At 44.6% G+C, this 12406-nt stretch overlaps 1 protein-coding gene across 6 annotated transcripts in view; it reads left to right on the top strand.

Annotated features, from left to right (window-relative positions):
• The window catches only part of FGF12 (fibroblast growth factor 12), a 229259-nt gene that overhangs the window by 135261 nt on the left and 81592 nt on the right, over nucleotides 1-12406 (top strand). For 5 of the 6 annotated variants that reach the window (XM_027883983.1, XM_027883980.1, XM_027883979.1 and 2 more), the window contains one exon: nucleotides 9610-9720. The exons of the other annotated variant lie outside the window; for it this stretch is intronic. In XM_027883983.1, coding sequence (XP_027739784.1) covers nucleotides 9610-9720 — 111 coding nt within the window. The remainder of the gene's footprint in view (nucleotides 1-9609; nucleotides 9721-12406) is intronic. 6 annotated transcript variants of the gene reach the window in all.

Here is a 12406-nt window from a genome sequence, read left to right as displayed (position 1 = left end):
GTGCTGCAAGCACAGCAAGAGGGCAGAGCTGGTTTTCAGTTTCTCCCTCCTGTCAGCTCCAGGCAGCCAAGCCCAGCAAGCAGCTTCTCCAGACATCTTCTGACCCTGCCTTTCCACCTCCTTTGGGATCACAGAACTGGGGCCTCTTTCTCTCTGGTATGGGCTCAATCCTCCCTCAACCCAAAAGCTCTGCAGTGTGGGTGTTACTGTTAAATCTTTGTGCAGCTCTTGAGCTCTCATTGCTGGATGATGATGATGAAAGTCTAGATTTTACTCCTCATGTTTCCCCTTTGTGTTGTCTTGGGAGCTGGCACAACCTGGGGTGGGGGGGGAAGGGGGACCAGGGAGAAGCCCCCACGAGGGGCACATGGTTGGGTCATGGAGACACGTCTGTACCCAAATGAAATGTGCTCCGTGACTGTGGGCTCACACATAATATTTATGCTGTCCTCTGTTTCACTCTCGGTGAATATGCTATAATTTTGGCTAATTACACAATATGTCAGGAATAATTGCAGGGTGTTCCTCAAAATAAATAATACATCTTGTATGCTCTGCTATCCATACTTAGGAGCAAGCTTTAACCTTTACTAGCCACGGCATTGACTGTGCTGGAAAGTGACAGCTTAGGAGCTGTAGCTACAACTTCTTTTCCATTAAATTTCTCATTTTTTTAATTCCTTTACCTGAAAAAGCTCACCCTTTGTAAATTTCTGGAGCAGCCCTACATCTCTCCTTTATGCTTTTTGTTCTTGCCTGGCTTTGGTTTTCTTATTAGAGCTCAAGTCAATACAGGTGTAGAAAATTACTCTTGAAAAGAAACATTTTGAAACTTGGTCTGCTGCTAAAACACACTGGATCAACAGAGCAACATAAACCACAGCCTGGGGGAGGCAAAGACAAACCCAGGAGTGTAACTGTATGAAGAATTGAATTTTTTTTTTTTTTTTTTTTTTTAGTTCTGTGGTCAAATAAAAGAAGTTTCTGGGGAAAAGAGGATTCAGATCCAATGTAATATTTCATTGTACTTAAAATGAAATTTTGGATTTCATCTCGTCCTCTTTTAACGTTTTTTTTCTAATTAAAATTCCAAACAAAATGTTGTGTTGAAAGAAAACATGAAAATTGGTACTCTTTTCAGATCTCCCTTTTTCTCTCTGTTGCTGAAATGGAGTTTGTGTATAGCTTTAGCTAATCTTACTCTGAACTTTTCAGCAAAATATTCCTCTAGACAGCTTCACCCAGAGGTAGTCAGCAATTTTGTGCCAAAATACCTGGTAGAAGTTAGACCATCAATTTTCATCTGCTTGCCATCCCACTGTTTCACCCGCGGTGGTCTTTGTGTTCCTCTTTTGGCCCTGCAGTGCTGGTGATATCTGTCTTGTCCTTGGCTTTTGAGCAGAGTGAGTAGCTCATATGTCACATACATTAGTTTGGCATTTGCCTTCTAGGAAAACTCATCCAAGACTTTGTACTTCTTTAGCCTTAAGCCTTGGAATTTAGGTGGCTGTCACATGGGATCCAGATCTCAGAGAGTGAGTGGGCTGCAAGGTGACTTCCCTAAGTTCTAACATCCATAGACACCTAGGAAAAGGGTAGTCTGGGAGAGACATATAGCAGTGATGCTGTGTTGCAACCCCAGTTGTCAATGCTTTTATGACTCCTTTCTCTGTCTCTCACCTCCGACTTGTATTAACATCTGTGTAAAGCTGATTCCCTGGATATGGGAGGGCCTGCGTAAGTGCCAGTGCCATGCAACCACATCCTTTCCACCTACTCTACAAGTGAGAAATAAGACTTCCCTGGAGGGACTCATCTTTGTAAGAGCAAAGCAGGCACAGTGGAGGGGTACAGGCAGGCAGCTGTGCTCCATGCTGGAGAGCTAATTACTATTCCTCCTTGCAGGCACCAGCACAGGAAAGGAAATCTCTTCTCTGGATGCTCTTTTTGTCTACAAGGTGCCATTCTGCTCTAGTGACTCACTGATGGTGACAGGAGGCGATTGCTTTGATGGGTGCTGTCATCGGCTTGAGCCCATCATCCTTCTGAGTTAGGGAAATGTGATTTTTGGAAGCGTGTCCTTCAAATGCAGAAGCTGTCCCTGCCAGCGCAGCCTGTTATTTCATGTAGTGCATCCTGGAAACACCAGTTGTTTCTCTGTAGTTTTTAGACCTGGGTGGAGATTTGCACTTGAGATGAGTAAATAGATGAGTATTCCGTGCAGCCCTATTGTCCCAGAGTAATTTTCTTCTCCAGATAAATGCTCTGTAACTGGAGGGTGACACTAACCCTGTAATCATGTTAAACTGAAGCTGAGTGTGGCCTTCATTCTGCATCATTGGGAAAGGAGCTGGGGTCAACTGCTTGGTGTGCCTAGAGTCACAGACCTCATGAACAAATCTTAGCATCAATCAGTCTGTTTACATCTCTCCATCCTACTCACAGTCTGGGTGATGTATCAAGCCGAATGGCTGTATATAAACTGAAGGGGTTCGTGGCAGCTTTACAAGATGGGGTTGGATGCCTGGCTTTGCTACAGAGCCCCCTCTAATACTTGGGCAGCCACTGTTGCCCAGTGTGACCTGACCTCTGTTCAGGCAGCATGAGGGAACATCTAAATAAATGCAAATGCTCACCTGTGTTACTTACCTCCACTAGCTCTGCAGTTCATGTGACCTCTCCCTGCCTGTTACCCTGCTACAAGTGGCACTGCCCAGTCCATCCTGGCAGAGTGTGTCCTTCAGCTCCAAACAGTTTTGCTGAGTTTAGCCACAAAAACTGTGGAAGACACTGTGTGGGGCTGGGAAACAAACTCCTTGCGTCCGACTGTGCACTTTGTGCACTCGGTGACTCCTGTGGAAGCTGAAAATGCTCAGCATTTTGCAGCAGGATTTCTCACCTCTGCATCCAAGTGACATTGTTGAAAATGTCCTCCAGGATCCCTGCATGTGGCTCAGGATGCTTTGACCTGTTCCATGTGTGACTCACTGCAAGTGCAGTCACAGCCAGCCGTGTGCAGCATCTGCTGAAGACTTACAGTCTGCTGTGGTCACTGCTTGGGAGAGTTGGGCAAGATGTTTGGCCTGGGAAACACACCCCTGGTCTTTAAGGGCAGCAGCTGCTGTCACAGCTACAAGTGTTATTCCTGAGCTTTCTAATCTGGATGGATTCAGTGAATCCTTGCAGCGAGTTGAGCTATTAAACTTATGCCGACAGTGATGCATTTAATTTGAGACAGCCACTTACTTCATCTTAACTCCAAACACCCTGGAGAACTTAACAGCTGGTAAAAAACCCCTAGCATCTATCTCCCTCAGCTTTTCATCCCTGAGTTCTGTGCTGATGCTTGTCACCATAGTTATCTGCATGAAGCTCGCTGATGCATTTTCGTGCTGATTTATTACAAGTCTTCATTAATACTGTACTTTCAAAGGAAGGATTTTGGTGCCCTTCTCAGTCTGCATGTATTTGCAGTATTTGGCTTATCGAGTATTCTGCAACCCATCCTTTTCAGGGGAGGGGAACTGCAGTTTCTGCGGTGGCAATTTAAATGTGGAGTTAATCTAAGTAAATTAGGAGCAGTTTATGCTCTGACTTGTGTGCCGGGTTTGGTGTGCTAAGGATTTAAGTGCTGGTTGGGTGAGTCATAAATCAACCTCCCATTATGACAGCTGTAGCCAGAATGGGGGAAAATAAGAATAATGGAATGTGTAAATTCCAGGCTAAAATGTTTAATTGCAATAAACAAATGTTTGAAGAACATTTAGGTGAAATATGCTCCTGAGGTGTATTACAGTTCCTGTGTTTGCAGTCACATTCTCAGCAAAACTGTTGCACAGACACAGAAGGGAGTCAGCAGCAGTGGTTCAGGTGAGAGCTGAAGATGCCTTCTCCTTGCCAGACCGATGTCCTTAGCAGGTACCAGAGGGACTGTTTTTGGAGCCTGCTGCTGGCATCTCTGACAGCCTTGCTGTGCTAAGACCAAGCAGAGGTGTTGAGCTGCAGTAAAAGAGAGCTAACAAATGGGCAGGTCTGTTAAAATCCCACAGTAGGTACCTTTCTTGTACCGTATTGCAGGTTGCTGAATAGAAAATGGCTGCTTCTCATCTGAGTTAGCAGAGTCTTTTCTTGTGTGACAGCTCATTCTGTGGGTAACCCCAAGAGCTTCAGAGTTTATGCCATAACCCACACAGAGTACTGCTGGCACCCAGGACAGTAACTTTTAGAGTGGATTTAAAGGCATTTCTGCCCCAGCAACCTCAAGCAGAGGCTGGCCTGCCAACCAGAGCACTGTGGGGAGTTGCAGGAATCCTTGGAGCCAGTGGCTCAAATCCCCAAAAGGTCACTGAGCCCTTCATCTTTTTTTTAAGAGATTGAAAAGTGGCCCCTCTGAGATCCCTGCCATTGGCTTGGTTCAGATTAAAGTGACTTCTATGAGCAAGGTCTTGTTGAATCCCTTTAGATTTCCCAGCCCAAGACAAAAGGGGGAATGGCTTGTTGCAGCCTCAAGTCCTTTTTTTGCTATAATAAGGGGTGTTCTATGAATTGCAAGAATCAAGGCTGTGGCAGACTGCCTTCCATAGGAGTTGCAGGTGGAAGTCAGTGCTGTACCCTATTCTTTGGGCCTCCAGAGCTCAGCGTTTGGATCAAATTGAACTACCCTACAGTGGTGGTAAGAGTGTAGTGCTTCTGTCTCGGGTTTGTACCACTGCTCTGGTGATGGGAATAAGCAAGATTTAGTGCCCTCACTGGGGATTTGATAAATGCTGCATAACCTCATAGCTCCTCTCTGCATTAAGGGGAGTTGTTCAGCTTGCGTGTTTCCATTTTCCAGTTAAGGGAGTGAGTTCCTTATTCACCTTAAATAGGAGAACTAAAATAAAAGGTCATAAAGAGTCAGTGATATTTCTGTCAATGTTCTTGCTGTTTTCCCCATAGCAGACAGCAAATACCTTCAGCAATGCCTGCAGTTTGAGGGATGTGACTGCAGAGCAGCTGATTTGGACGTTATCCCCTGGCCTTTAGTGAGCGTGTCCCTGGAGATCAAACAAAGTCCGTGTGAGCACCCTGCAACTGTCATGTCCTTGGCAAGCCCCAGGAGAGGAACAATCACTGTGTAGCTGCACAATAAAGCAGGAAACACAGCAGCTCATGGTGAACTGAGATGACTTCAAGGCTCAACGACAGAACAGCTGAAGTGAATAATGGCAGCATCACATTACCATTTAAGTAGAGGCAAGAAGATTAGCAGTCAGATCATGATTTAGTTAGCCTCAGCTGTGTCAAAGGGCACAGAAAGTTAAAAGCAAGACAGACAGAAATGGTGAATTTGGCCTGTGGAAAAGGGACCAAGTAGGGTGCCCTTCAGAGGATGGGTAGTGAGTTTGTTGCTGGATGGCTGCTCTAAGAAGGAGCATTCTCTGTTATTTTTCTGTTCTGCACTGTAACTGTGTTCCTTGTGCATAGTTCCTGGGCACGATCTTCCCTTGCATCTTCTGGAATCAACACATTTGAAGGATTTGAGCTTACTGCATCTACAAAAGGAGAGGGTCCACTGAGTTTTCTGCAGCACTCCCCAGTCCTCAACAGCTGTCTATGAACAATGAGAACAGGCTCTTTAAATTAAGCCTCCTAAAGTATAGCAATATTGCTTATAAAATAGGGGTAAAAATATCTCTTTGCCCATTGTATGGGAAACCTAGTAGCATAGAGCCTGCACTGGGAGTACAAACTGCGTGGAAATCTCTTCTGTTTAGTCAGTGCTTTGGGATCAAGGCAGCAATAAATCTTTCTTAAATCCATTTTGAAGTATTTGACTTTGTGTTTAGGGAGTTACTAAGTTTCTGTTGAAGTCTTGTCCACATTAGTTTAGTTTCATTTCTGCAGGGAAAGCCGCTCCTACAGCAAAATAGAAGCATGTACAGAGGAGCCTGAGTGGGAAGAATAGGTTTATCCCAAGTGTGTTATGCAGTATTGCTCCTTTAAAAAGAAGAGGATTTGAGTCCCCCTTGCTACACAGGGCTGAGGTTAGAGAGCAGGTTTAAGTTTGATTTGTGGTAAATTCTGTGAATTATAGAACAAAAATGCTCATGGAAGGGATTTTGCTTATCTGAGCTGCATTCTTTCATTTTTTAATGATTTGCTTTTTTCTCTTATTGATTATAGCCTGGAGCAGTATCATTGAGGGATTTTTAGGCAAATAGAAGTATCAAGGTTGTGGGGGGTTATTTTGTTTCCCCACCACCACATTGGTCAAATAAGCACTATCAATATTGCCTGCTTGGAAGGGTGCTTCTCTTTTTTTATTGCAAAACTGAAAAGTCTATTCCTTGCCTTTCTGTGTGCTGTTCTGACTTATTGGGTGTCCCACCATCCCTAACTGACAAGGAGACTTACTGGTTTTGAGTTTTTTCTATAAACTGAGGATTTCAGCACCATTACTGCAACGTAAGGGATAGCAATACTGGAAGACTGTGATAAAATTGCTCTGTAGATGGAAAGAAGTGGTGTTAAAATGCATGATATGACAAAAGTAGTTCTCTTAAAAGTCACGTGCAGAGTTTTGCCTCTGGGCTTGCAGGAAAATTCCTTTCCAGTGATTATACAGTTCTCTGTTCAGGTAATAATTCCGTAGTGAGTGAGAAAGATGGGTAAATCCTTGTTCTGTGTTCAAGTTGCCTTCACCTAAAATTTTGTCTGTAGGCCTCCCAGCCACACTGCTTGCTGTATGAATGACAAATCCCAGTATCTCACTTAATGCCCAGACATATGACAAGAGGTTCCCTGGTGGGAAGCAGCTACTCTACCAGCTGTTGTCACCTGCCTACCTGTTTGTGTCTGAGCTGGTCTCTTTGCAGTCACTGGAGAGATGCAGGTGGTTTTGGTACCCTATGGATCTGGCTTGACTTGCCTGTTGTTTTTTTGGGATGCAAAGAGAGCCTGGTTTAGGTGTAAAGTTGCCTGTCATATGTGAGACAAATCACCCACAGCCCAGGCAACTCCTTGGGTTAGAGCAGGGAACTCAGTGCTGGCTGTGCACCTCTCTGCACCACTTCTGTGTTTAGTTCAGATGGGTACCCAAAAGTGGAGCTGCTCACCAGTGTTTCTCTCCTGTGGGAAGTGACCTAAAGAAATGCAGAAACCAGGTAAGGAGAGATCTGTATGTCTCCGAAGTCTTTCTGATCCTTTGCTGTCTGGAAGAGGCATTTGTCTGCTGGTGCTACAGGGCATCCTAAATGAGTCTGGCAGGGGATGCTCCTGCAGAAGAGGATCTGTGCAGTGAGGAGACACAGGAGCTCTGCTGCTGTCAGGCTGTCTTGGTTGAGTGCTGTTCTGATAAACTCTAAAAATTAAATAACACTTCTAATAATGAGCAGATTTGGTCAGTGTTTTACTTGATAGGCTATTTAGTAAAAGTGGGAGAGATTTTCATGTTGTTCTAAAATGATTTGCATGGTTGAAGTATAGCTTGCACTCCAAAGGAGGAGGAAAGGAAGGGCCTTCTATCCTGTAGCTAAATTGTCTTCCCAAGGAAAGAGACAAGGTCAGGGTTATTTTATATCTCCACTCCTCTTATACTTGAGGGGCTTTAAGACAAGATCCTTCCACTTCCCCAGCACATCGGAAAGATGCAGCAGCATCTTCTAAATCTCTCCTTCTGGGATCTCTTCCGTTTTGTGCAAAGTACTTAAACATTAAAATTTAACTAGTGAGTAAAATCTAGGCTAAGATTCATTCAGGGACTCAGATGTAGGTGTCTCATAAGAAAGAATGCCTATTAGTGCCTTTACTATTGTGGTATTAGATAAAAGAAAAAGGGGACAGGCTTGAGGAGGGTGGTGCAATCATCTGTGCCTGAGAATACAGCTTTTCATATCCTCTAGCTTTGATGTGCTTTTCTAATGAAAAGCAAGTTAAATCAAGCTGCTGCATTCAACAAAATAGATAATTCATTTAGGTAAGAAGAGAGCAAAACAGCTCAATCTAAGTGTTAATTTGACATATACTGGCTTGATCAGCTAGCTTTTATTAGATGGCCAGTACAATTGTACTTATTTACTGTCCCAGAGTTGAGTCTTGCTGGGAGAAAGCCTGCCTGCAGCCGACAGCACTCATTGCGCCGAAATCACTTTTTTAAAGGCAGCATAGAAACCTGCTGACACTGATTTATAACTATGAAATAGTTCATAGCTTTTGTAACTATGAAATAGTACCTGACTCTCCCCCGGCTGATGGAGGAGTTTTCTAAGCTGAAATCCTTTGCACCTGCAGCCTGTCAGCGTCCGAGGTCCCGCTGCTGTGGAGGATTTGTGAGTGCAGGAGAGCAGGCTGAGGGTTCCCTCCGAGGGGAGCTGTACAGCAAGACGGGGGCTCCTGATGGAAACCCTTAACGCACAACGTGACCGCAGTTATATAACAACTATGGCTTATTAAACAGCCTCACTGGAGGCATGAAAGGCAGGAGGCTGGGGAGATTTTGGTATGCTACACTGACTTTTTCCTGTCCATTGAGCCAGCAATAACTAGATCTTATTTATTTACTTTTATGGGTGGTGACATAAAACCACAACCTCCTGTCACACAAGGAGTATCCCTGTCATCCCAGTGTGTGTGTCTGCTCACGTGTAGCCAGCTCACTTGCTTTCCAGCAGCAACGCCTGTGACAAATTTTAAGACTAGAATGACTGCAGTTGAATTTATTTTTGACTACTTGTGTTTGACTGGTAGGATGGCAGGGAGACAGGTGGTAAGGAGCTGCACACCTCTATCTTGTGAAGTTTAAATTGTTTCTGCTTTTTTTGTGTTTTTCTTCTTCTCTTCAGCCGGAAGGTATAAGATGTTGCAGAAGTAATAGGGAAGCCCTTAGCCAGGACATGGCTGACTCATGTTACACGGAGTCTGGGAAAGGCCCCTGCTAGAGACAAAGATTCTCGTCTACCAGGGTGTGGTGCACACGTTTTTGAAGGGGGGAGACACAGGATTTTAAAACTGAGTGTTTTAAGGTGCCCAAAAATTCTTCATAGGTCGGTTTTAGAGGTGTCTTGCATCTGTTCCTTTTGGAATTTTGCTTCTGGAGTCCTACTCAGTTGGACTCATGCAACCTGATTTGGCACTCAGTTACTCTGGGTTTACACCACTATAATACCAGTGATTTAAATGGATTTTTAGTGGCATAAAACCAGGACTTCATGATAGTGAATCAACCCTACAGAAAGGAAGTTAGTCGGCTTCGCAGGCAGAATAAGAAACAATGGGCGTATTCTTTGCAACATTGCTAGGAAATAGTCTTCTGAATAAGTGGCATATCCAGAATACATACACTGTCTAAAGACTTCCTTTCGGTAAGTAACTTTGTGACGTGATGTACCACACTCTGTTTCTGCTGCACCGACTACGCATTGCATCTTACCTGCACATCTGATCTCAGTTTTATTTGCCGATACATCTGTGCATACATGAATATTTTACAACCACGCTTGAAAGGAATCACAGAAAGCTGTCTTAGCTGCCAAACACTTCTGCATTTACTCATGGCATAATGGGGGAAAAGCCAATGGGGCCTTGTGCTGTTTGGTATATCTAATAATAATTATTATTATTATTTTGCAGAACCCCAGCTGAAAGGAATTGTGACAAGGTTATTCAGCCAGCAGGAATACTTCCTGCAGATGCACCCAGATGGTACAATTGATGGGACCAAGGACGAAAACAGTGACTACAGTAAGAAAAATTAGCCTGTTTTGCAACCCAGTTACAATCAAATGCATCACCTAGTGGGTCTCACTTGTGCAGCTTCATTTCTGAAAAGATCAAATTAGGAGGAAGACAGCTGTTTTCTGCACATTTTTTCCTATCTATCCTTCCCCTTTAAATCTTGCTTGTGTAATTTCACATGTTTCCTCTCCGATCTTCTTCCCTCCTGCCCCGATTCTGTAACTGCCATCTGGGTGGGGTGGAGAATAAAACCCATGATTTGAATTGCTGCCAGAAGAGAAAGGAGATTATATTTATACACATGCCACGTGGGTAAAGGATATGGGGAATTCTCTCTCCAAGGAGAAGAGGAGAAAATGATTTTCACTATTTTATCCTCAAAAATTCAGCAAGCATCAGGAATTTCTGGGCTGGAGAAATGCAGCTGTTCACTGAAACCTCGTGCTTTGAAGCTGGTGTAAAGGCTGAGGGAATTGAATGACCTTGTAAAAGGAGGTCATCTTCCAAACTCAGTTTAAAGGGGTTAGGTTTGTGCTGTCCAGCAAAAGCAGAGTCACACAGGTTTAAAAACTGTGCTCACGTGCAGGAGCCATATTTGTTTAAATACGTGCAAAGCACTAGTCAGTCTTCCTTTTGCAAAAGTTATTTTGTCAGTACCAAAGGTCCTCAGAAGGCTAAAAAAGGTGTAGAATATTTTCTGCAGCATCTCTGCATTTCATAGGCATCGGATTGATGTTTCTGAGGGGGCAGTTAAGCTCAGATCCTTGTTGCCACAAACTACGTCAACAGAGGAGGACTCAGTTCTTTTATTATCTTATTCTGTGTTGGTTTGAAGCTCCCTGTACCACTGCTGAAAGATATCTAACCTGGCCAGCATGGAAGGTGTCTTCCCAGTAATTACTAGAGATGAACAAAAGTTCATCTGTGTGGTAGGACTGATGGAAGCAAACTTTATGTACTTTGTGAAAGGAGGAACTGGCTGAATTTGGGGACAAATCTTGCTCTTCAAAGAAGATTCAAAGAAGCTCCTAGTTAGATTGAAGGCAGCGTTTCTCCAGGAAGGCAGGGCTTGGGCTGCAGGTGAGGGATGTCTGTAGGAGTGCAACACGTGTAGCATGGCATTGACATTATCCTGTGAAGGTGCACTTGGACAAGGGTGCAAGGTGGCTGCAACCCCACATCCGTGTATTTGCCCCATCCCCAAGAAGCTGGCAGAGTGCTGTAGCAGGAGCACTGTGTGTGGTGGGACTGCCCTGCTGCAGCCAGCCCAGGGCTGGGGTTCCGTGCATGAAGAGGGGCTTTGGGGACATGGTGACTGAAACTGTGGGTGGCTGGAAAGCCCTTGTGAAATGACCCAGGAAGCTGCATCCACCAAAAACCTGGCCTATAGCAGATGCAAGTGTCAGGTTTTAGTCCTTTCTCGTATACTGGTGTTGAACAAATTAAATTGTAATGACACAACTTCTGATTTATATGGAGCCAGGAGAATCTGTGGGCCTCCACACACACACATGCTTTGAGAGACTGAGCGGGTCTCCTTCTACAAGAAGAGTCTAGCCTTGTGATACTCTCAGGCAGACACCAAAACATGGGGTGAATTCAGTGGGCTTTGGTGGGTGAGTAATGACCCAGTGTTTGGTTGTTTTAGCTGCTTTTTCCTAAAGAAAGATGACATAGGGTGTTTTCAAGCTGCAGAAAATCCCATTGGAGGCCTATTTGTCAAAAACATGGGAAGATATGGTAGAGATGGCAGGGATTCATTACCCTCATCTATCAGAGAGTACTGAACAACAAAGTAATGGGTTTAAATGGGGGCAGGGATGAATTTAGGTAAACAGCAGAGGAGAATAAAGTGTAAGAGCAGTTCTGCAATATTTCAGGCTGACAGGGGAGATGAGGGGAGCTGCTGCTGGCTGCACCTCAGTAGGTACAGGAGAACCTTCTGAGTTCCCATGGCTGAGGTTGGGCCCCAATTGCCCAAACAGATCTGATTTATAAATGCCACCAGAAATGTTAGAGATTGGTTTGGCAAGGTGCTGAGTACCTGAGGGCCACTTCTACCCAGTCTTCTTACTTGGCAATAGATGGACTGAAGTGCACTTTGAGAGTGTAAATTTATCTGGTGAGATGGCAGCCCTGCCTCAGCAGCTTGCTGGGACAGGAGGCATCTTGCTGAAATGTGCCAAGCCACTGGCTCAAAGTCAGGGGCTGTGTTGCAAAGTTCAGGCAAGTTTATGGGAGAAGGTCGAAGCCAAAGAATTCCCCATCCACTGATCTCAGGGGATCTCTAAAGAGGAAAAGAATCCAACCTGATAATATTTGGCTTCTGAAAATGAAAGACTCTGCTTTATTCAGCAGAGGTAAGCAACGATAAGGTTGAGTGCCTGTAGACCAGAATCAGGGGGATGACCAACAAGGCCAACATCATCATAGGTGTCTGTTACAGACCTCCCTACCAGGATGACGAAGGGGATGAATTATTCTACAAGCAGCTGGCGGATGTCTCGAAATCGTCAGCCCTTGTCCTTGTGGGTGACTTTAACCTGCCGGATATCTGCTGGGAGCTCAATACTGCAGAGAAGAGGCAGTCTAAGAGGTTCCTGGAGTGTATAGAGGACAATTTCCTTCATCAACTGGTAAATGAACCTACCAGGGGTAAGGCCCCGCTAGACCTGCTGTTTACAAACAGCGA

The sequence above is a fragment of the Empidonax traillii genome, unplaced genomic scaffold (assembly GCF_003031625.1).
Source record: "Empidonax traillii isolate 1590-97213 ecotype Southwest subspecies unplaced genomic scaffold, ASM303162v1 scaffold138:size3245559, whole genome shotgun sequence".
Lineage (NCBI taxonomy): Eukaryota > Metazoa > Chordata > Aves > Passeriformes > Tyrannidae > Empidonax > Empidonax traillii.
The sequence above is the reverse complement of the archived record's forward strand: the minus strand, read 5'-3'. Positions and strand labels throughout refer to the sequence as shown.